This window comes from Gorilla gorilla, chromosome 7 (assembly GCF_029281585.2).
Source record: "Gorilla gorilla gorilla isolate KB3781 chromosome 7, NHGRI_mGorGor1-v2.1_pri, whole genome shotgun sequence".
Lineage (NCBI taxonomy): Eukaryota > Metazoa > Chordata > Mammalia > Primates > Hominidae > Gorilla > Gorilla gorilla.
Window position 1 is genome coordinate 150,046,345 of NC_073231.2, and position 24,052 is coordinate 150,070,396.

At 53.7% G+C, this 24,052-nt stretch overlaps 1 protein-coding gene across 21 annotated transcripts in view; it reads left to right on the forward strand.

Annotated features, from left to right (window-relative positions):
* The window catches only part of MROH1 (maestro heat like repeat family member 1), a 113,347-nt gene that overhangs the window by 49,362 nt on the left and 39,933 nt on the right, over nt 1-24,052 (forward strand). For all 21 annotated transcript variants that reach the window (XR_010135066.1, XM_063709627.1, XM_063709618.1 and 18 more), the window contains 3 exons: nt 5,249-5,327; nt 6,556-6,669; nt 23,582-23,655. Coding sequence is in view for 20 of the 21 variants with exons in the window: in XM_063709627.1 (XP_063565697.1) it covers nt 5,249-5,327; nt 6,556-6,669; nt 23,582-23,655 (267 nt within the window). In the remaining variant the exon portion in view is untranslated. The remainder of the gene's footprint in view (nt 1-5,248; nt 5,328-6,555; nt 6,670-23,581; nt 23,656-24,052) is intronic.

Below are 24,052 nucleotides of genomic sequence, written 5' to 3' on the forward strand. Positions count from 1 at the left end.
CCTCCCAAAGTGTTGGGATTACAGGCATGAGCCACGGAGCCCAGCCAAGACCGTGCTTTTCAAAACACCTTATGCGGGAGGGCTTAGCTCACATCGCAAGGCCTATCCAGCATGCAGGAGCTGTCAGTGCACTTCATCACAGTAACAGACTAAAGAAAAATAGTGTCTGAGTTCAATCAATGCAGAAAAAACTTTTGATGATTTTTTCTTTTCCCCTGAGATGGAGTTTCGCTCTTGTTGCCCAGGCTGGAGTGCAATGGCGCGATCTTGGCTCACTGCAACCTCCACCTCCTGGGTTTAAGCAATTCTCTTGCCTCAGCCTTCCAAGTAGCTGTGGTTACAGGCACGCACCACCACGCCTGGCTAATTTTTGTATTTTTAATAGAGACGGGGTTTCACCATGTTGGCCAGGCTGGTCACGAACTCCTGACCTCAAGTGATCCCCCTGCTTCAGCCTCCCAAAGTATTGGGATTACAAGCGTGAGCCACTGTGCCTGGCCTAAAATTCTTAACAACTAAGATTGGAAAGGAACTTCCCTAAGTTAACCAAGTTTGGATACCCGAACCCTCAGTCTGCATCATAACTGATGGGAAGTGTTAGGCAATTCCCTGTAAGGTCAATAACAGGAAGGACCTGCCTCTCACTGCAGATTGGGCCCTCTGCTGGTTCTATAGGGAAACAAAAGAACCAGGAGGGAAGGGAAGACGGTCATTATTCATCACCTGTCCACCTTTCTGGCCAAGCTATTAGGACTAATCCGAAGTTCCTGCAAGGCGTGGTGGCTCACATCTGTAATCCCAGCACTTTGGGAGGCTGAGGAGGAAGAACTGCTTGAGCCCAGGAATTCGAGACCAACTTGGGCAACATAGGGAGACCCCATCTCTACAGAAAAAATGTAGCTGAGTACAGTGGCACAGATCTGTAATCCCAGCTATTCAGGAGGCTGAGGTTGGAGGATCACCTGAGCCCAGGAAGTTGAGGCTGCAGTGAGCCATGATCATGCCACTGTACTCCAGCCTGGGTGACAGAGCAAGACCTTGTCTCAAAAAAGAAAAAAAAAGTTCTGCAAATTTGCCAGTTACAAGACCAACCTACAAAAGCCAAGAACATTTTTCTACACCAGCACTGACCAGCTAGAAAGTATATGAAAACACTATCTACAATAGCAACAGAAACTTATTAACAGCCAGGTGTCATGGCACATGCCTGTGGTTCCAGCTACTCGAGAGGCTGAGGTGGGAGGATCGCTTGAGCCCAGGAGGTTGAGGCTGCAGTGAGCTGTGATCGCGCCAGTGCATTCCAGCCTGGGTGACAGTGCGAGACTGTGTCTTTAAAAAAAAAAAAAAAAAAAAAAAAGGCCGAGTGCCGTGGCTCATGCCTGTAATCCCAGCACTTTGGGAGGCCAAGGCAGGCAGATCACGAGGTCAGGAGATCGAGACCATCCTTGATAACACGGTGAAACCCTGTCTCTACTAAAAATGCAAAAAAATTAGCCGGGCATGGTAGTGGGTGCCTGTAGTCCCAGCTACTCGGGAGGCTGAGGCAGGAGAATGGCATGAACCCCGGAGGGAGAGCTTGCAGTGAGCTGAGATCACGCCACTGCACTCCAGCCTGGGCAACAGAGTGAGACTCTGTCTCAAAAAAAAAAAAAAAAGAGAAAGAAACAGTCTCACTCTGTTGCCCAGGCTGGTCTCCAGCTCCTGGCTTCAGGTGATCCTCTTGTCTCAGCCTCCCAAAGTATTGAGATTACAGGTGTGAGCCACTGCGCCTGGCCTATAGCAGTTATTTATAACCTTGTATTATATATGTGAAAATATTTGTTCCTACTTTGTCATTGAGTCATTAATTCATTCTTAAGACAGGGTCTCGCCTTGTCACACAGGCTGGAGTGCAGTGGCAATAACAGCTCACTGCAGCCTCAGCCTCCCAGGCTCAAGCGATCCTCCTGCCTCAGCCCCTCCCCAAACCCCAGTAGCTGGGACCACAAATCATGCTACTTTGTCCTTTATCTTTTAACTCTGTTTATGATATTTTTTGGCCATACAAAGTTGTTTAATTTTTACATTATCATTTGTCCATCTTTTATGTTATAGTTCAGGTTTTGTTATGCATAGAAAACCCTTTCAAATTCAGTGAGTAGTGGCCGGGCACGGTGGCTCACGCCTGTAATCCCAGCACTTTGGGAGGCCGAGGCGGGCAAATCACGAGGTCAGGAGTTTGAGACCAATCTGGCCAACATGGTGAAACCCTGTCTCTACTAAAAATACAAAAAATTAGCTGGGCGTGGTGGCGGGTGCCTGTAATCCCAACTACTCGGGAGGCTGAGGCAGGAGAATTGCTTGAACCCGGGAGGCGGAGGTTGCAGTGAGCCGAGATTGCGCCACCTCATTCCAGCCCGGGTGACAGAGTGAGATTCCGTCTCCAAAAAAAAAAAAAAATTCAGTAATTTTTGTTTTCTCAGTTCTCCCAATTTCCCCTATGCTTTTATTATTATTATTATTATTATTATTATTGAGACAGAGTCTTTCACTCTGTTGCCCAGGCTGGAGTGCAGTGGTGCGATCTTGACTCACTGCAACCTCTGCCTCCCAGGTTCAAGTCATTCTCCTGCCTCAGCCTCCCGAGTAGCTGGGATTACAGGCTCATGCTATGATGCCCGGCTAATTTTTGTATTTTTAATAGACACGGGGTTTCACTATGTTGGCCAGGCTGGTCTTGAACTCCTGACCTCAAGTGATCTACCCACCTTGGCCTCCCAAAGTGCTGGGATTACAGGCATGAGCCTCTGTGCCTGGCCCACTACGCTTTTATTATTTAATCTGTCTGGGATTTATTTTAGGGAAAGAATGAGAATCCAACTGTATCTTTTTTCCAGATGAATACTCATTTGCATTAGTTATATATTGCTGTGTAACCAATTACCACAAAACTTACCACCTTAAAACAACATCTAGGCCGGGTGCAGTGGCTCATGCCTGTAATCCCAGCACTTTGGGAGACTGAGGCGGGTGGACCACGAGGTCAGGAGTTTGAGACCAGCCTGACCAACATGGTGAAACCCTGTCTCTACCAAAAATACAAATATTAGCCAGGCGTGGTGGCACACACTTGTAATCCCAGCTACTCAGGAGGCTGAGGCAGGAGAATCACTTGAACCCAGGAGGCGGAGGTTGCAGTGAGCCGAGATCGCGCCATTGCACTCCAGCCTGGGAAACAGAGCAAGACTCTGCCTCAAAAAACAACAACAACAACATCTATTATCTCACAGTGGGTCCAGAAGGTGAGAGCAGCTCAGGGGGTCGCTCCAACTCAGGGTCCCTTGTTAGTTTACACCCATTCATGCGGTCGGCCTGGGCTGTGCCATCTGAAGGCTCTACTGGGGTTGGAGGATCTGCTTCCAAGGCTGTTCATTCATGTGGCTGTTGGCTGGAGGCCCCAGTTCCTCACCACATTGATCTCTCCATAAGGCCGCCTGAGTGTCCCCACAACATGGTGGCTAGCTTCCTGCAGGGTGAGTGATCTGAAAGAGTGCGCAGGAAGCTGCAGCATCTTTTTTTTTTTTTTTTTTTTTGAGACGGAATCTCGCTCTGTCACCCAGGCTGGAGTGCAGTGGCGCGATCTTGGCTCACTGCAAGCTCTGCCTCCCCGGTTCACGCCATTCTCCTGCCTCAGCCTCCCAAGTAGCTGGGACTACAGGCGCCCCCAACCACGCCTGGCTAATTTTTTGTATTTTTACTAGAGATGGGGTTTCACCGTGTTAGCCAGGACGGTCTCCATCTCTTGACCTTGGGATCCGCCCGCCTCGGCCTCCCAAAGTGCTGGGATTACAGGCGTGAGCCACTGCGCCCAGCCAACTGCAGCATCTTTTATGATCATATTTGGTCTTTACAGTAGAAATAACAAGGAGCACACCGGGGGCGGTGACTCACGCCTGTAATCCCAGCACTTTGGGAGGCCGAGGCGGGCGGATCACCTGAGGTCAGGAGTTAGAGACCATCCAGACCAACATGGAGAAACCCCGTCTCTATTAAAAATACAAAAATTAGCCAGGTGTGATAGCACACGCCTGAGGCTGAGGAGAATTGCTTGAACCCGGGAGGCGGAGGTTGCAGTGAGCCAAGGTCGCGCCATTGCACTCCAGCCTGGGCAACAAGAGCAAAACTGTTTCAAAAAAAAAAAAAGAAAAAGAAAAAGAAATAACAAGGAGCTACCTGGGAACCTAGAGCCGAGCCCTGGGGCCAGCTCCTCCACCTCGCAGTGCCTTCTGACAGTTCTCTAGGAACCCAGGTTGGGGTGTGGCCCTGTGGGCCTGGGGCCCTTGCTGTGGTTACCTCTTCTGGCTCATAAGAGGGCTCTGCTGAAGAATTGCTTTGGAGCTCTTTGTGCAGAGAGACCCTGTCAGTGCCCTTTGCTGTGACTGACACCTGCGAGTGGGGACCTAGGATGTCACACCTGAATTAGTGGGGGTGTGCTTCTATATCACCCGCTAAGGTACCATGGAGCCCAGAGATGCATCTGCCAGCATCCTTAGTTTTTTAATGTTGTTTGTTCATTTGTTTGAGACAGGGTCTTGCTCTGTACTCAGGCTGGAGTGCGGCGGCACCATTACAGCTCACTGCAGCCTCAACCTCCCGGGCTCAGGCAGTCCTCTCACTTCAGCCTCCTGAGTAGCTGGGACCACAGGCATGCACCACCATGCCCAGCCAACAGCCTTAGTTTTTGCTTTTTACCAATAAGACTTTTTTTTTTTTCCTTATAACTTTGAACAAGTGGACTCCAGAAGTTTTGGGTTCCAGTGCTTTATGTGTCCTAGAGATTCATGCTTTCCAGCCTGGGTCCTGGGCGTCATGCCTGGAGCATGGGAGACTCTCCTCTCTAGTCAAGAAATATTTCTTGGGAATTTCTTTTCCTGCTGCTGGTAGGAGAGGTGGAGGGTGGCAGGAGCAGGATGTATCCATGGAGACTTGACAGTAGCTGTGTGTCTGCCTGTTGCTGCCTGTCTCCCTCCTCTCCCCCACCGTAAGGAGATGAGGCTGGTCCCTGGAGGGCCTCTGATTACAGGGGATGAGACTGTCCTGCATCCAGGGCTTGGGTGAGAAAGAGCCTGGAGCGCCCGCTGCATGCTGTAGGCATGGGTTGGAAACCCAGAGCCCTCTGCCCAGCTGCCCAGGCCCAGAATTGTCAGAGGGCGGGAATCCTTCCTTCTGGCCTCTCTGGTCTATAACCTCTGCCCCGTTCCTGGAGCAGATCTGTGTGCCTGTGGAGTCCTCAAGCCCCCTGGTGATGAGTAACCAGAAGGAGGTGCTGCGCTGCTTCACTGTGCTGGGTGAGTGGTGGGCCCAGCTTTGCCCATGGGCATCTGTGGATACTCATAGGGTCACCGCCTGCTGTATGTGGAGGATGGTGGTGGCTGGGGTACTGGTCGGGGATGAGGAGGCCCCTGTTTCCACCTCTCCTGGGCCTACCTGTGGCTCCAGAGGCCTCTGAACCAGGGCCTGGGCAGTGGCTGCAGCCTGGAACATTGTTCACCTCCGAGGAGCGTGCTCCTGACCTGCCCAAATCCTTGGGGGCCTCCACTCACGGTCCAGTCCGCACATTCCCTACCTGCCCCCCGCCTACCTGTTTCTCCACACCCAATCTCTGGCTCCATGGCCTGCTCTCTGCTCCCCCAGGGGGCCTGTGGCTGCTAGCCCCGGTCACCTGCCAGCCTCCCATGACCCACCTGGAGGTGCCATGCATCCTGTCACCACCCCCACTGGGTGCTGTCCCTATGCCCTGCACAGGCCCTCATAGCCATCCTGGAGGGGCAGCAGATGGTGTGAGGAGGGGCCCTGCTTGCACTTGGGGCTGTCACCCTGCTGGGGCCACAGCATCAACATCTCCCTGGAGCTGGTCAGGCAGGCGGGGCCTCAGGCCCCCCACCTACATGAGCATCTACCCTTACACAAGATCCGCAGGAGGGGTGTGGGGAGACTGACTGCAGCCAGGCTGGGGGCAGGGTTGTGGTGGGCAGATGGACCACAGGTCTGATACCCAGGCAGAGCAGGCCTCCAGAGCCCACCTGGAATGGGGATGGCTCTGGTCCGTGAAGTACTGGTAAGGGGACTGCTGCAGTCGTTGCCAGAGGGCTCCTGGAGCTTGGGCTGCATTAGCCCTGCTTGGGCTGGGGGTCTGTGTGCTTGACAGCTCGAGTTCCCTTGAGCCTTAGACTGGCCTAGAGCCAGGAGAGTCAAGAGGGGCCACTGATGGCCCTCTTGTGGGCCCCCTTGTGAGCTGGAGATGCTGAAACAAGCACCGGTGTGCTGGGTGGGCCAACATCTAAGTCCCAGCATGCTCTGGGTGGTGCTGGCGCCGTGGGATAAGGGCTACATGTGCTCCAACCCTGCCTTAGACAAGGGCATCGGAGCCAGGCCCAGTGATTAGGTGGCCCCAGCTTCTCACCTTCACACAGCAACTCTCCTCTGGCTCCTCCCCTGTGCTGGAGAGGAGGTGGACGCTGTGTATAGGGATGAACAAGATGACATGGAGCCTAATCTGTACCCGTTGCCCTGTAGCCTGCAGCTCGCCTGACCGCCTACTGGCCTTCCTGCTGCCCAGGCTGGACACCAGCAATGAGAGGACCCGCGTGGGCACCCTGCAGGTGGTCAGACATGTCATCAACTCGGCTGGTGAGTGCCTCCATGCTAGCCTGGCCGCCACCCCTGGCCATGTCCAGGATGGAGCAGGTCCTGGCAGATTGTGTCCCTCTAAGCGAAAGCACCATCCTGCTTTGAATTCTCTAGAAAGATTTCCCTACTTACTATTTTGCAAAATTCTAAACTTTTTGAAAAGTTGCAAGGGTGGTACCTTTCTACCCTTCGCCATATGTTGGTGGCTCACACTTGCTTTGACAGCTGGCTGCAGGCACCATGCGTGGCCACACTCCCCAGGTGACCATGCTTCTGAGGGCTCCCAGAGCCTAAGACAGCCATCCCTGAGCCCACTGCTCTGGCTCATTCTGGGATCTATTCAAAGACACACTTTGGTTTAGTTTGGTTGTCTCTTAGACTTGTTTGCCCAAGAGGAGCCGTTTTACTCTTTTTAAGAGATGAGGAGGCCAATTGTTTCGTAGAATGTCCCTCGATTTACGTGTGTGATGGTTTCTTCGCAATTAGACTAAAAAAATTCACGTTTCCTTGTTTTAAGGCTAATTTTTTTTTTTTTTTTTTTTTTTTTTTAGTGGTCTTGCTCTGTCGCCAGGCTGGAGTGCAGTGGCGCAATCTCGGCTCCCTGCAACCTCCACCTCCCGGGTTCACACCATTCTCCAGCCTCAGCCTCCCGAGTAGCTGGAACTACAGGGGCATGCCACCAGGCCCAGCTAATTTTTGTATTTTTTTTTAGTAGAGACAGGGTTTCACCATGTCGGCCAGGATGGTCTCAATCTCCTGACCTCCTGATCCACCCACCTCGGCCTCCCAAAGTGCTGGGATTACAGGCGTGAGCCACCGCACCCATCCTTAAGGCTAATTGAAGTAATTAGTGATAAGCCTGAAAACATAACATTTTTCACAAGTGAGCTTGTGGTTTCCAGCGTGGCTCTTCTGCAGGTCAGTGCACAGTGGCCATGGCCCACCGGCCCTGCAGCCTGCCCATGCTCAGCCTATGAGCTAGGGAGGTTGTTACATCTTTAGTGGGTTATAAAAGCAAACAAAGGGACCACATGTGACCCACAAAGCCTAAAATATTTTCTGTCTCCCCTTTCAGAAGCGGCGCACTGCCCCCTGTACTGTGAGGTTCACTACCAGTCAGCTGCTGGGTTGCAAACAGCAGCCACCCAGAGAGTCACATAGAGTTCTGGGACATATAGGAGCAGCTTGACAAAGCAGCAGGGCCGGCCGGGCAGTGGCTCACGCCTGTAATCCCAGCACTTTGGGAGGCCATGGCGGGCAGATCACTTGAGGTCAGGAGTTCAAGACCAGGCTGGCCAACATGGTGAAACCCCGTCTCTACTAAAAATATATATTAAAAAAATTAGCCTGGCGTGGTGGTGGGCGCCTGTAATCCCAGCTACTTGGGAGGCTGAGGCAGAATTGCTTAAACCCAGAAGGCTGAGGTTGCAGTGAGCTGAGATGGCTAAACCGCACTCAAGCCTGGACAACAGAGTGAGACTCCGTCTCAAAAAAAAAAAAAAAAAAAAGAGAAAGCAGCAGGGCCAAGGGAGGACGGGGCAGACGGGGCCACAGTGCGAAAGTCACCAGGTTAAGAGTCAGGTGTAGGCACCTCAGGACACCTTCAGCGGCGCTTGCCCCAGCAGAAGCAGCCTGAGGTCCTGCTGCTTTGGGCGTGCCCAGATTTCAGAGCCCAGGGTGGTGCTGTGGTGGGCTGTCTGGAGGCTGGCGGGGGAGAGCCTGCTCTCTGTGGAGGGGCGGGGAGGGGAGAGCCCGCTCTCTGTGGAGGGGTTGGGAAGGCAGCGACCCGCTCCGTGTGGAGGGGCAGGGAGGGAAGTGTCCCCTCTGTGGAGGGGAAAGGAGGGAAGCACAGGCTCTCTGTGGAGGGGAAAGGAAGGGAGCACGGGCTCTGTGTGGAGGGGTTGGGAGGGGAGCGCCCCCTCTGGAGGGGAAGGGAGGGAAGCGCAGGCTATCTGTTGGGTTGGGAGGGGAGTGCCTGCTCTCTGTGGAGTGGCCCGGAGAGGAGCGCCCGCTCTCTGGAGGGGAAGAGAGGGAAGCGCAGGCTTTGTGTGGAGGGCCTGAGAGGAGAGCGCCTGCAGCTTCCACACACAGGGCTGCTCTGGTCAGTGGTCCTTGGGGAAGGGAGCCTCAGAGGCATGGGGCGTGTGGCAGCCCCACAGAAAGTAAAGCATCTGCGTCAGCAGCATGCACTCAGCCTCTGGTGGTAGAAGTAACCCTTGAGGCAGGTGCTCTTCTCCCCATTTACCTGATGAGGTTGGCATCTGAAGTGGAATTCTTAGTGCCCATGCTCTTGTTAGAGATGGGTTTTTCCATTCAGAAGTTCAACATTTCATGGGATTAACCATGCTCAACTTCCCTTTGTTAATTCATCAATCACATTTATGTTTTTCAGCGTTCACTTTGTTTTCCCCATATTTCATTTTTTCTCTGAAGTTCTTTCTCTGTGCATTTACGTATGTACAAATGCATGTACGCAAGGAAATATTTTAACCAAATGACATACTTCAAAACATGCTTTTTTCACTTGCTAGTATATCTTAGAGAACTTTTAACATCAGCACATATACATCTGTGTCATTTTTTGTTTTGTTTTGAGACAGGGTCTCGTTCTTTCACCCAGGTTGGAATGCAGTGCTGCAGTCATAGCTTACTGTAGCCTTGAGCTCCTGTGCTCCAGCAATTCTCCCACCTCAGCCTCCCAAGCAGCTGGGACTGCAGGTGTGCACCACCACACTCTGCCAGTTTTTTTGTATTTTTGTAGAAATGGGGTCTACTTATGTTGCCCAGGCTGGTCTCGAACTCCTGGGTTCAAGTGATCCTCCTTCCTTGGCCTCCCAAAGTGCTGGGATTACAGAAGTGAGATAGGCACCTGTGCCGTCTATGTCATTTTTAATTGTTTTTATTTTGAAGTATAATACACATACAGAAAAATGTACACATTAACTGTTCAGCTTCATGAATAATCACACAGTAAGCCTATGTATTTATTCACCAACCAGGTGAGGAAATGGGACATTGACAACACCCAGGGGGTAGCACTCTCAAGTCCCTCAGAAGGGGTGACTTCTAACAATAGAAGATAGTGTTGCTGTTTCAGGATGTTGTACAAAGAGAATTGTATGGTGTAAATAATTTTGTATCTGGCTTCTTTTCCTCAGTATTCTCTTGGTGAAATTTATACATATAGTACAGCTTATTTATTTTCACTCCCGTGAAGGATTCCAGTGAATTATCTACTATAGTGATTCATTTTGCCTGTGATGGGTAAATGGCTATATCCAGTATTTAACTGGTAATGCATAAGCCACTATTAACATTTGTCCTTTACACAGTTAGTGTTTACCTAGATGTAGAATTTTGGGTTATAAAGTATGTATGTGTTCAAGTTGCATAGATAAACCCTTCTGTTTTTCCAAAGTAGCTGTTTATACCCCAATTTATACCCCACACCTTATGTCTCACAAGTGGCTTATGAGCATTATTGCTTCATGTCCTCACCAACATTGGTTGGTCTTTAATTTTAGCCATTTTTGTGGGTATGTTATGAGGTCCTGCTTTGTTGCCCAGGCTGGTCTCCAACTCCTGGGCTCAAGCAATCCTCCCACCTTGGCCTCCCAAAGTACTTGGATTACAGGCGTGAGCCATTGCACCCAGCCAGAAGTCATCAAGTTTTCAATGAAAATATTGGAACATGATTGCAAGTTGAGGCCGTGGTTGGTCCCTGTGTGTCATTCTTTCAGTCCATGGTCCAGAGAGCTGTTTCTCGTGTTAGACACCAGACCATCTCAGTTTAAGTGGCTGGGTATAAAAGTCTGAGGTATCTTAATATGTTGCTTTCTTGTCTTCTAGAATCTGTTACTGCTATTGATAACTCACTGATGACTATCTGATTTGACTGTGATTTTCCTTATACATGATTTGGTCTTTTCTGCCTAGATGCCCAAAGGATTTTTATATATATATAAATCCTTTGCATATATATAGACACACACACACACACACACACACACACACACACACACACACACACACACACACACGCATGCCAGGATTACAGGCTATTTTATATCTTAACACCGGAAATTTTACTGTGTCTCAGTGTTGGCTATTCTGAGTTGATTTCCCCCCCAGGTCCATAGAGTGCGCATTCAGCATTTGCGTCAATTCTGTTTTATCTCAAGAGACCTTGTTTTTCAGTCATAGCATTTCAGTACCCCATGACTTCGGAAGCCTTCTCTGGGATTCCCTGTTACATGTGTGTTGTGTCATTGTTGCCCATCTTAGATACTTTTATAAATCAAATTTTTGAAAGGCTTTTGGCCTCCAGTCATATTTTCTTCCAGAATTTTATTTTCTAAAATTGAACATAATCTTCAATAGAAATGCAGTAAAATGCATAAATCTTAACTGTATACTTGGTGACATTTTACACATTGTTCACCCATATGACTACCACTCAAATCAAAATGTGAAACATTTTTCTAAAACCCAAAAAGTTTTCCTTGTATTTATTTTCAACTAACAGCCACACCTACTGTTAAGAAGTGACCTCTTTTATGAGATCACAGCCCAGGCTTGTGCTCTGTCGCCCAGGCTGGAGTGCAGTGGCACGATCACAGCTCACTGTAGCCTTGACCTCAACGGGTTCAAGGGATCTTCCTGCCTCGGCCTCCTGAGTGGCTGGGACTGCAGGAGTGTGCCCGGCCCACCATTATGACTTCTGTCACCACAATTAATTCTGCCTGCTGTTGAGTTCCATGTAGATGGGCTAGTTGTAGGAGGACCCTTCGTGAGTGTAGGCATTCACTGAGCACGGTGCTGCTGTCAGTGCACTCTTCTTTACTGCTAAGTTGTATTCTGTTACATTTTGTGAATTTAAAAGTTATTTGTTTTCCTGTTAACAGACACTTGGGTTGTTCATGTTCTTTTTTTTTTTTTTTTTTTTTGAGACAGAGTTTCGCTCTTGTTGCCCGGGCTGGAATGTAGTGGCACGATCTCGGCTCACTGCAACCTCCACCTCCCGGGTTCAAGGGATTCTCCTGCCTCAGCTTCCTGAGTAGCTGGGATTACAGGCGAACACCACCACACCCAGCTAATTTTTGTATTTTTAATAGAGATGGGGTTTCGCCATGTTGGCCAGGCTGGTCTCGAACTCCTGACCTCAGGTGATCCACCCGCCTCGGTCTCCCAAAGTGCTGGGATTATAGGCATGAGCCACCGTGCCTGGCCTTTTTTCTCATTTTAAATTGTCCTCTTTGCCAGACACGGTGGCTCACACCTGTAATCCCAGAACTTTGCGAGGCCGTGGCAGGTGGATCACCTGAGGTCAGGAGTTTGAGACTAGCCTGGCCAACATGGTGAAACCCTCTCTCTACTAAAAATACAAAAAAATTAGCCAGGTGTGGTGGCACACGCCTGTAGTTCCAGCTACTCTGGAGGCTGAGGCAGGAGAATCGCTTGAACCTGGGCGGCAGAAGTTGCAGTGAGCCAAGATTGCATCACTGCACTCCAGCCTGGGCGAGAGAGCGAGATTCCGTCTCAATTAAAAGAGAGAGAAAAGAAATTAAAAAAAAAAAATGGAAGTTCCTTGGTGAGTAAATTAATGAAGCACCTTTTCATATGCTTATTGACCTTCAGATATATTTGCGTATATATGTTGAAGTTCCTTTTCAAGTCTTTTTTTTGGGGGGTGGGGGGCCGGTTGTTGTTTTTTTGAGATGGAGTCATGCTCTGTCACCAAGCCGGAGTGCAGTGGTGCAATCTTGGCTCACTGCAACATCTGCCTCCCGGGTTCAAGCAGTTCTCCTGCCTCAGCCTCCCAAGTAGCTAGGACTACAGGCGCTCACCACCATGCCCAGCTAATTTTTGTATTTTTAGTAGAGACAGGGTTTCACCATGTTGGCCAGGATGGTCTTGATCTTCTGACCTCGTGATCTACCCACCTTGGCCTCCCAAAGTGCTGGGATTACAGGCGTGAGCCACCACGCCCGACCCCTGTTCAGGTCTTTTGCCCATTTTGATTGATTGATAGAGAGAGGGTCTCACTACGTTACCCAGGCTAGAGTGCAGTGCTGTGATCATAGCTTACCACATCCTCGGCCTCCTGGACTCAAGCGATCCTTCTGCCCCAGCCTCCAGAGTAGCCTGGGTTACAGGAGTGCACTACCATGCCCAGCTGTTGTTCATTTAACAACTGGGTTGTTTGTCGTTTTATTATGATTATTTTGTAGTGTTCTTTATTGGATACATAGAGACGTAAATATATGTTTTTATGATTAGTACCTTTATGTCTAAGAAACCTTTGCCTGCTCAGAAGTCGTGAAGATATTCTTCTATATTTTCTTTTAGATGCTTTATTGTTTGAGCTTGCAAATTTATGTCTGTGATTCATCTTTTACTAATGTTTCGGTGTGGGTGAAATGTAGGGGGCAAGGTGTTTTTTTTTTAATTACTTTTTTTTTTTTTTTTTGAGACAGAGTTTTGCTGTTGTTGCCCAGGTTGGAGTGCAGTGGCGCGATCTCAGCTTGCTGAAGCCTCCACCTCCCAGGTTCAAGCGATTCTCCTGCCTCAGCTTCCCAAGTATCTGGGATTACAGGCACATGCCATCACACCGGCTAATTTTGTATTTTTAGTAGAGACAGGATTTTGCCATGTTGGTCAGGCTGGTCTCAAACTCCTGACCTGAGGTGATCCGCCCGCCTTGGCCTCCCAAAATGTTGGGATTACAGGCGTGAGCCACCACACCCAGCCTGCAAGGTTATTTTTATATGGATGTCCAGTTGTTCCAGTCTCACTTGTTGAAAAGACTTTACTTTCTCCATTGAATTGCTTCTGTGCCTTGGTACAAGGTCAAGTAACCTTATGTATTAATGTAACAGCTGCAGTAACAAAGTACCACCGACTGGTGGGTGGGTTTTTTTTTTTCTATTACCCTGATCTCTGTTTTATCTTCATGTGCATTTTTCCTGTGTGCCTGTCTGTATCCCTATATCCCCCTTTTATAAGGGTACCAGCCATATTGGATGAAGGGCCCACACTACTCCAGTGTGACCCCTTCTCAACTTATTAATTCTGCAGTAACTATTTCCAAATAAGTTCACATTCCGAGGTACAGGGGTTGGGATTTGCACATACGAATTTTGAGGCCACAATTCAACTTATAGCATCATATGTTAGTGGGTATATTTCAGGACTCTATTCTTTCCTTACACCAATATCACACTTTTTTTTTTCTTTTTTCTTTTTTGAGACAAAGTCTCACTGTGTCACCCAGGCTGGAGTACAGTGGCGCGACCTTGGCTTACTGCAGCCTCTGTCTCCTGGGTTCAAGCGATTCTCCTGCCTCAGGCTCCTGAGTAGCTGGGATTACAGGCATGCACCACCATGTCCAGCTAATTTTTGTGTTTTTAGTAGAGACGGGGTTTCACTGTGTTGGCCAGGCTGGTCTTGAACTCCTGATCTCAGGTGATCCACCTGCCTCAGCCTCCCAAAGTGCTGGGATTACAGGCATGAGCCAATGCACTCAGCCATTTTGTGTGTGTGTGTGTGTGTGTGTGTGTGTGTGTGTGTGTGTGTGTGTGTGTGTTTAGTGGAGACGGAGTTTCGCCATGTTGGTCAGGCTGGTCTCAAACTCCTGGACTCAAGTGATCTGCCCGCCTCAGCCTCCCAAAGTGCTGGGATTATAAGCCAATATCACAGTTTCTCAATTGTTTTAGTTTTATCCTAAGGCTTTAAATCTGGTAGAGGATGTCCTTCAACTTTATTCTTCTTCAAGATTGTTCATCCCCATTGAAAAATTGTTAGTATAGGCCGGGCATGGTGGCTCAAACGCCTGTAATCCCAGCACTTTGGGAGGCCGAGGCGGGCGGATCACGAGGTTAGGAGATGGAGATCATCCTGGCTAACACGGTGAAACACCGTCTCTACTAAAAATACAAAAAATTAGCTGGGCGTGGTGGCAGGCGCCTGTAGTTCCAGCTACTTGGGAGGCTGAGGCAGAGAATGGTGTGAACCCAGGAGGCAGAGCTTGCAGTGAGCTGAGATGGTGCCACTGCACTCCAGCCTGGGCGACAGAGTGAGACTCCGTCTCAAAAAAAAAAAAGAAAAAAGAAAAATTGTTAGTATAAAAGAAATCATGGAAGGGCACAGTGGCTCACGCCTGTAATCCTAGCACTTTGGGATCCCGCAGCAGGCAGATCGCTTTATCCTAGGAGCTTCAGACTAGGCTGAAAAACATGGTGAAACCCTGTCTCTACTAAAAATAAAAAAAGCCAGGTGTGGTAGCATGCATCTGTAGTCCCAGCTACTCTGGGGACTGAGGTGAGAGGATCACCTGAGCCCAGGAGGTGGAGGCTGCAGTGAGCTGTGACGGTGCCACTGCATTTCAGCCTTGGCTACAGAGTGAGACCCTGTCTCAAAAAAAAAAAAAAAAAAAGGGAAGGAAGTGTAGAAACCACATAAAACAAATGTGTGACTTATTACATATCATTCTAAGACAACAACATCAGATCTACCACCAGGTCTTTTGGATTGAAGTTGCCACCGAGACGCCCCTCCTTGCATCCTATTCCAGTCACAGTTCTTCACTCCCCAACAAGTAACAGCTATCCTGATTTTTATAGTAATCACTCCCTTATGATTAGCTGTGTCCACTTTAAAAGCCTACCTATGGCCGGGTGCGGTGGCTCACACCTGTAATCCTAGCACTTTGGGAGCCCGAGAGGGGCGGATCACTTGAGGTCAGGAATTTGAGACCAACCTGGCCAATACAGGGAAACCCCGTCTCTACTAAAAATACAAAAATTAGCCAGCGTGGTGGCACATGCCTGTAATCACAGCTACTTGGGAGGCAGAAGAATCACTTGAACCTGGGAGGCGGAGGTTGCAGTGAGCCGAGATTGCACCATTGCACTCCAGCCTGGGCAGCAAGGGTGAAACCCTGTCTCAAAAAAAACAAAGAGCCTGGCGCAGTGGCTCACGCCTGTAATCCCAGCAGGGATTTTGGAGGCTGAGGCGGGCAGATCATGAGGTCAGGAGAGCGAGACCATCCTGGTTAACACAGTGAAACCCCATCTCTACTAAAAATACAAAAAATTAGCCAGGCGTGGTGGCGGGCGCCTGTAATTCCAGCTACTCGGGAGGCTGAGGCAGGAGAATGGCGTGAACCCAGGAGGCGGAGCTTGCAGTGAGCTGAGATCGCACCACTCCATTCCATCCTGGGCAACAGAGCAAGACTCCATCTCAAAAAAATAAGAAGAAGAAACACAGTGTCCAGTGTCCTTGCCATCAGTACTCAACAGTCTTGTTTGTGAGTGGAGACTGGAAGCTGCCGTCGATTGCTGCTGCAGCTGTTTAATGGCTGCTCCAGGTGTTCTGGTGGTCCCACTGTTCACTTGGTTACCCTGAACACATGATGTCTTAATTGTATTAATGGTATGTCATATTTTTTACTGCTTTTTTTTTTTTTTTTTGAAATGGAGTCTCGCTGTGTCGCCCAGGCTAGAGTGCAGTGTCATGATCTCGGCTCGCTGCAACTTCCACCTCCTGGGTTCAAGTGATTCTCCTGCCTCAGCTTCCCGAGTAGCTGGGATTACAGGCACCTGCCACCACAACCGGCTAATTTTTGTATCTTTAGTAGAGACGGGGTTTCACCATGTTGGTCAGGCTGGTCTCAAACTCCTGACCTCCTGATCCATCCGCCTTGACCTCCCAAAGTGCTGGGATTACAGGCGTGAGCCATCGCGCCTGGCCTATTGCTAAGTTCTTATGTGTGAATAAGTGTAAGAAATGATTGCTTATTGAGCTGGGTGTGGTGGCTCATGCCAGTAATCCCTGCATTTTCGGAGGCCAAGGTAGGAGGATTGAGTCCAGGAGTTGGAGACCAGCCCGGGCAACATAGTGGGATCTCATCACTTAAAAAAACAAAACAAAATGATTGCTTATTGGTAGCATATAAATTTAGTCAGGAGTGACAGGGGTGGCAGACAACCACAGATTGTCCACATGGGTGCTAAAAGGTGACACCTGTGCTTTCTAACAGTTCAGTGTACACAAACTTTGTGCACAAAATTTTAGAAATCCTGTATGAAATACCTCCAGGCTATATGTGTAAGGTGTATATGAACCATAAATGAATTTTGTGTTTGGACTTGGATTCCATTTCCAGGAACTCTCATTATGTATATGCAAATATTCCAAGCTCTGAAAGACCCCAAAATCTGAAACACATCTGGTCCCAAGCATTTCAGATAAGGGAATGCTCAATCTATCCAAGCTGAAAGTTCTCAGAACACACAGCCCATCAGCCCCTCCACGGCAGTCACTGACTCTCACAGGGACCAAACCTTATTGTTGGTTGTTGTTGTTGTTTTCTTTTCTTTTCTTTTCTTTTGAGACAGGGTCTCACTCTGTCACCCAGGCTGGAGTGCAGTGGCACGATCTCAGCTCACTACAGCCTCTGCCTCCCGGGTTCAAGCGATTCTTGCACCTCAGCCTCCCGAGGAGCTGGGATGACAAGTGTGCGTGACCACACCTGCCTAATTTTTGTGGGACCAGACCTTATTGTTTTAGTTTTGCCGCTATTGTGTGAGTCCCTAAGTAACATAATGTGGTCTTGCCCGTTTCTGAACTTTATAAACATAGGATCATACTGCTGTATTCTTCTCTGTTTTACCTCTTTATCCAGTAGGGCGTTGTCAGGATCCCTCTGGGCGCTGCGTTAGTGGCCCAGTATCCCTCGGGTGGCTGCGTTAACGGCCCAGGATCCCTCGGGTGGCTGCGTTAACGGCCCGGGATCCCTCTGGGTGGCTGCGTTAACGGCCCGGGATCCCTCTGGGTGGCTGCGTTAGCGGCCCGGGATCCCTCTGGGTGGCTGTGTTAGTGCCCGTCTGCTCAATTCCATTGCTGTGTCTTGCCCCATGGCTTGGAAGCCAGCGCCCCGTCAGCCCCTGTCCTAGTGTGGTGTGCGCTCGGGCTCTTGGCAGTTTGCTGTCATAAACAGGCCGCCCTGCATATGTCAGAGCTCCTCTGGTGCAGGAACATTACCCGAGATGGACTTGCTGGGTCTTAGGTGTGTGTATCCTCTGCCTTTTAGATGATGCCGAGGTGTTTTCCAAAGTCCCCATGCCAGTTTCTCCAGCAGCCTCCAAGCATTCTACCTGTTCCAGCATCCTTACTCCCATGAGGTTTTGCACCAGACTCCTGCGCCTATTCCAGTCAGGCCGTCATCCTGTGTCTCTCTGGCCAGCGGGGAAGCCCAGTGGCGTTGCGTTGGTGTTGGCCCTTGAGATTTTTGTTCACATCTTTCGTCTTTCTGTTGATGAGTCTTGTTCTCATCAACTTGTTGGAATTCCCTGCACCCTTTGCTTTGTACACCACAGTGGCGGTCCTTCCAGCTCAATTCATACTATTTTGATTAACAGAAATTCTGAACTTCACTGAACTTCAGTGGTCCTTTACCATCCTCCCCTCCTCTCCCCTCCCGTCCCCTCTCCCCTCCCCTCTCTCCTCCCCTCTCCCCTCCTGTCCCCCTCCCTTCCCCCTCCCCTCCCCTCTTCCCTCCCCTCCCCTCCCCTCTCCCCTCCCCTCTCCCCTCCCCTCTTCCCTCCCCTCCCCTCTCCCCTCCCCTCTCCCCTCCCCTCTTCCCTCCCCTCCCCTCTCCCCTCCCCTCTCCCCTCCCCTCTCCCCTCCCATCTCCCCTCCCCTCCCCTCTCCCCTCCCATCTCCCCTCCCCTCCTCCCCTCCTCCCCTCCCCCCCTCCCCTCCTCCCTTTCTCCCCTCCTCCCCTCCTCCTCTCCCCTCTTCCTCTCCCCTCCTCCTCTCTCCTCCTCCTCTCCCCTCCTCCTCTCCCCTCCTCCTCTCCCCTCCTCCTCTCCCCTCCTCCTCTCCCCTCCTTCCTTCCTCTCCTCCTCCTCTCCCCTCCTTCCCTCCTCCCCTCCTCCTCTCTCCCTCTCCCCTCCCCTCTCCCCTCCCCTCCTCCCCTCCCGTCTCCCCTCCTCTCCTCCCCTCCCCTCCTCCCCTCCCTTTCTCCCCTCCTCCCCTCCTCCTCTCCCCTCCTCCCCTCCTCCTCTCCCCTCCTCCCCTCCTCCTCTCCCCTCCTCCTCTCCCCTCCTCCCCTCCTCCTCTCCCCTCCTCCTCTCCCCTCCTCCTCTCCCCTCCTCCTCTCCCCTCCTCCTCTCCCCTCCTCCTCTCCCCTCCTCCTCTCCCCTCCTTCCCTCCTACCCTCCTCCCCTCCCGTCTCCCCTCCTCTCCTCCCCTCCCCTCCTCCCCTCCCGTCTCCCCTCCTCTCCTCCCCTCCCCTCCTCCCTTCCTCCCCTCCTCCCTTCCTCCCCTCCTCCCTTCCTCCCCTCCCCCCTTCCTCCCCTCCCCTCCTCCCTTCCTCCCCTCCCCTCCTCCCTTTCTCCCCTCCCCTCCTCCCTTTCTCCCCTCCCCTCCTCCCTTCCTCCTCCTCTATCCTCCCCTCCCCTCCTCCCTTCCTCCTCCTCTATCCTCCCCTCCCCTCCTCCCCTCCTCCCCTCCCCTCCTCCCCTCCCCTCCCCTCCTCCCCTCCCCTCCCCTCCTCCCCTCCCCTCCCCTCCTCCCCTCCCCTCCTCCCCTCCCCTCCCCTCCTCCCCTCCCCTCCCCTCCTCCCCTCCCCTCCCCTCCTCCCCTCCCCTCCCCTCCTCCCCTCCGCTCCCCTCCCCTCCTCCCCTCCCCTCCTCCCCTCCCCTCCCCTCCTCCCCTCCCCTCCTCCCCTCCCCTCCCCTCCTCCCCTCCCCTCCTCCCCTCCCCTCCCCTCCTCCCCTCCCCTCCTCCCCTCCCCTCCCCTCCTCCCCTCCCCTCCTCCCCTCCCCTCCTCCCCTCCCCTCCTCCCCTCCCCTCCCCTCCCCTCCCCTCCTCCCCTCCCCTCCCCTCCCCTCCCCTCCTCCCCTCCCCTCCTCCCCTCCCCTCCCCTCCTCCCCTCCCCTCCCCTCCTCCCCTCCGCTCCCCTCCTCCCCTCCCCTCCCCTCCCCCCTCCCCTCCCCTCCCCTCCCCCCTCCCCTCCCCTCCCCTCCCCTCCTCCCCTCCCCCCCTCCCCTCCCCTCCCCTCCCCCCTCCCCTCCCCTCCCCTCCCCTCCTCCCCTCCCCCCTCCCCTCCCCTCCCCTCCTCCTCTCCCCTCCTTCCCTCCTCCCCTCCTCCCCTCCCATCTCCCCTCCTCTCCTCCCGTCTCCCCTCCTCTCCTCCCCTCCTCCCCTCCCGTCTCCCCCCTCTCCTCCCCTCCCCTCCTCCCTTCCTCCCCTCCTCCCTTCCTCCCCTCCCCTCCTCCCTTTCTCCCCTCCCCTCCTCCCTTCCTCCTCCTCTATCCTCCCCTCCCCTCCTCCCTTCCTCCTCCTCTATCCTCCCCTCCCCTCCTCCCTTCCTCCTCCTCTATCCTCCCCTCCCCTCCCCTCCCCTCCTCCCCTCCCCTCCCCTCCTCCCCTCCCCTCCCTTCCTCCCCTCCCCTCCTCCCCTCCCCTCCCCCCCTCCCCTCCTCCCCTCCCCTCCCCCCCTCCCCTCCTCCCCTCCCCTCCCCCCCTCCCCTCCTCCCCCCTCCCCTCCTCCTCTCCCCTCCCCCCCTCTCCTCCCCTCCCCTCCTCCCCTCCCCTCCCCTCCCCTCCCCTCCCCTCCCCTCCCCTCCTCCCCTCCCCTCCCCTCCCCTCCTCCCCTCCTCCTCTCCCCTCCTCCCCTCCTCCTCTCCCCTCCTCCCCTCCCCTCCCCTCCCCTCCCCTCCTCCCCTCCCCTCCTCCCCTCCCCTCCCCTCCCCTCCCCTCCTCCCCTCCTCCCCTCCCCTCCCCTCCTCCCCTCCCCTCCCCTCCCCTCCCCTCCTCCCCTCCCCTTCCCTCCCCTCCTCCCCTCCCCTTCCCTCCCCTCCTCCCCTCCCCTTCCCTCCCCTCCTCCCCTCCCCTCCTCCCCTCCCCTCCCCTCCTCCCCTCCCCTCCCCTCCCCTCCTCCCCTCCCCTCCCCTCCCCTCCTCCCCTCCCCTCCCCTCCCCCTCCCCTCCCCTCCCCTCCTCCCCTCCCCTCCTCCCCTCCCCTCCCCTCCCCTCCTCCCCTCCCCTCCTCCCCTCCCCTCCCCTCCCCTCCTCCCCTCCCCTCCTCCCCTCCCCTCCTCCCCTCCTCTCCTCCCCTCCCCTCCTCCCTTCCTCCCCTCCTCCCTTCCTCCCCTCCTCCCTTCCTCCCCTCCCCTCCTCCATTTCTCCCCTCCCCTCCTCCCTTTCTCCCCTCCCCTCCTCCATTTCTCCCCTCCCCTCCTCCCTTTCTCCCCTCCCCTCCTCCCTTCCCCTCCTCCCTTCCTCCTCCTCTATCCTCCCCTCCCCTCCTCCCTTCCTCCTCCTCTATCCTCCCCTCCCCTCCTCCCTTCCTCCTCCTCTATCCTCCCCTCCCCTCCTCCCCCCCTCCCCTCCCCTCCCCCCTCCCCTCCCCTCCCCCCTCCCCTCCCCTCCCCCCCTCCCCTCCCCTCCCCCCCTCCCCTCCCCTCCCCTCCCCTCCCCCCCCCTCCCCTCCCCCCCCCTCCCCTCCCCCCCTCCCCTCCCCTCCCCCCCTCCCCTCCCCCCCTCCCCTCCCCTCCCCCCCTCCCCTCCCCTCCCCCCCTCCCCTCCCCTCCCCCCCTCCCCTCCCCTCCCCCCCTCCCCTCCCCTCCCCCCCTCCCCTCCCCTCCCCCCCTCTCCTCCCCTCCCCTCCTCCCCTCCCCTCCCCTCCTCCCCTCCCCTCCCCTCCTCCCCTCCCCTCCCCCCCTCCCCTGCCCTCCCCTCCCCTCCTCCCCTCCCCTCCCCTCCCCTCCTCCCCTCCCCTCCCCTCCCCTCCCCTCCCCTCCCCTCCTCCCCTCCCCTCCCCTCCCCTCCTCCCCTCCCCTCCCCTCCTCCCCTCCCCTCCCCTCCCCTCCTCCCCTCCCCTCCTCCCCTCCCCTCCCCTCCTCCCCTCCCGTCCCCTCCTCCCCTCCCCTCCCCTCCTCCCCTCCCCTCCCCTCCTCCCCTCCCGTCCCCTCCTCCCCTCCCCTCCTCCCCTCCTCCCCTCCCCTCCTCCCCTCCCCTCCCCTCCCTTCCTCCCCTCCCCTCCCCTCCCCTCCTCCCCTCCCCTCCCCTCCCCTCCCCTCCTCCCCTCCCCTCCCCTCCTCCCTTCCCTCCTCCCCTCCCCTCCCCTCCTCCCTTCCCCTCCCCTGTTTTGACAGGATTTTGCTCTGTCACCCAGGCTAAAGTGTGGTGGTGTGATCTCAGCTCACTGCAACCTCCGCCTCCTGGGCTCAAGCGATTCTTGTGCCTCGGCCTCCCGAGTAGCTGGGACTATAGGTGTGCACTACTACCCTTAGCTAATTTTTGTGTGTTTTTTTGTTGTTGTTGTTGTTGTTGTTTGTTTTTGAGACGGAGTCTCGCTCTGTTGCCCAGGCTGGAGTGCAGTGGCACGATCTCAGCTCACTGCAAGCTCTGCCTCCCGGGTTCACACCATTCTCCTGCCTCAGCCTCCCAAGTAGCTGGGACTACAGGCATCCACCACCATGCCCGACTAATTTTTTGTATTTTTAGTAGAGACAAGGTTTCACCGTGTTAGCCAGGATGGTCTCCATCTCCTGACCTCGTGATCCGCCCGTCTTGGCCTCCCAGAGTGCTGAGATTACAGGCGTGAGCCACCGCGCCCGACCAATTTTTGTATTTTTTAGTACAGAAGGGGTTTGGCCATGTTGTCCAGGCTGGTCTTGAACTCCTGGGCTCAAGTGATCTGCCCACCTTGGCTTCCCAAAGTGCTGGGTTTATAGCCATGAGCCACCACGCCTAACCCCTTACATCTTTTCTTATTGCCTTCCATACTTCCCAGTTCTGAGGCTATGAAGATCCTTCTATGGCATCTTCTAAAAGCAGTATGGTGTGTCTCATGGTTAGATCTGGAACCTGTCTTTTCTGAGCTTCTATGGCGCACGTCTGTTTCATCCTCCTAACCCAGGGCTGGAGTCACCCCACACGTGACAGGGGAGTTCCCACAAGGGAGTGTCCCAAACCCTCAGAGAAGGGACCAATTGGGATCCCAAAGAAGCACTAAATGCCAGCTCAGAGCATTAATTAGGGGAACATTGGCATAGAGAGCTGCAGCTGGCCTCGAAACCGACAGTGAGAGACAAGGTGTTCTACCCAGGTGTGCCCGCATTGAGGGGCCAGGGTATGGGGTGTATGAGCAGCTTTAAGGCACTGGGTTCCAGGCATGAAGAGGCTGTGTCTAGCTCTGCCATTTGCTGCTCCGCAGTCCCTGGGGCCTCCAGTTCCTCATCTGTGACATTGGGTTGTCGTGACCCTTCTCTCCAAGGACTGTCGTGTGGGACAGCAGTCCTGTCCTGTGCAGTGGACCTCAGAGGTCACTTGCACTGTCCCCAGTGTCCTTCATTTTTATAGTCTCTCAGCCACTCTTAGATATCCACTTTTTATCCCCATTTAAATATCTGGAAATGAAGGCCCTGTTGATGGTTCTCAAGGGGTCCCCAGACCAGCAGCATTAGCTCACCTTGGAACGTGTAAGAAATGCACACCTGAGCCCCCCAAGACCTGCTGAGTCAGCGCCTGGAGGGGGAGCAGGAGAGGACCCTGCCCACAGTGCTTAATCCGCCTTCAGTGATTCTGATGCTGTAGCTAGCGCTTGAGAACCACTGAAGGAACTTCCCTGGCGTTGGAACCTGGGTGTACCTGACTCAGGCCCATTCTTCTACGACCAACCGCCCTAAGCTACCAGCCACTTAGCTTTTGGATTAGGTAGAATGATGTTATTTGAGGAAAGTAAATCATTTGTCCCCTGAAGAAAAGTGGGTATGCTTTCCTTATGCTCCCTCTTCCTTCTACACGGGGACCACGGGGAAGCCAGGCCCCTGGTGATGTGGAATGGACCTTGAGGTCCTCATCTCAGTGGTAGGCTGATCTGTCCTGTTTGTTTCTTGCAGCTGCTCAGATGGAAGATAAAAAGCCCTTTATCCTGTCTTCCATGAGGCTTCCTCTCCTGGACACCAACAGCAAGGTAAACCACATGGGCCAGCCCAGGCTGCACCACCACACCACAGGCAGCTGCAGGGTGTGGCCAGGCTGTGCTGTGAGATCACCCACCAACCAGGCGGCCACCACCCTTGGCTGGACTGAGCTTGGGAACAAAGGATGACAGTGTGCCATTCAGTGTGTGGCTGGTGCTTTTCCCACATCTCACTCAGGAAACAGTCCCCAAGGCCACCCTACACTGGCACCGGTTATAGGCCCACGGGTCCCTAGCCCCTCCTTCAGGCTCAGTTGTTCTCTAGAAGAACCTGGAACTCACAGTGCTGCTCTGCTCGCGGTGATTGCAGCAAAAGGATGCAGGTCCACGTCAGCCATGGTTGGGGTGCCTGGGACAGAATCCGGGAGGGCCCACACACAGAGCTCCC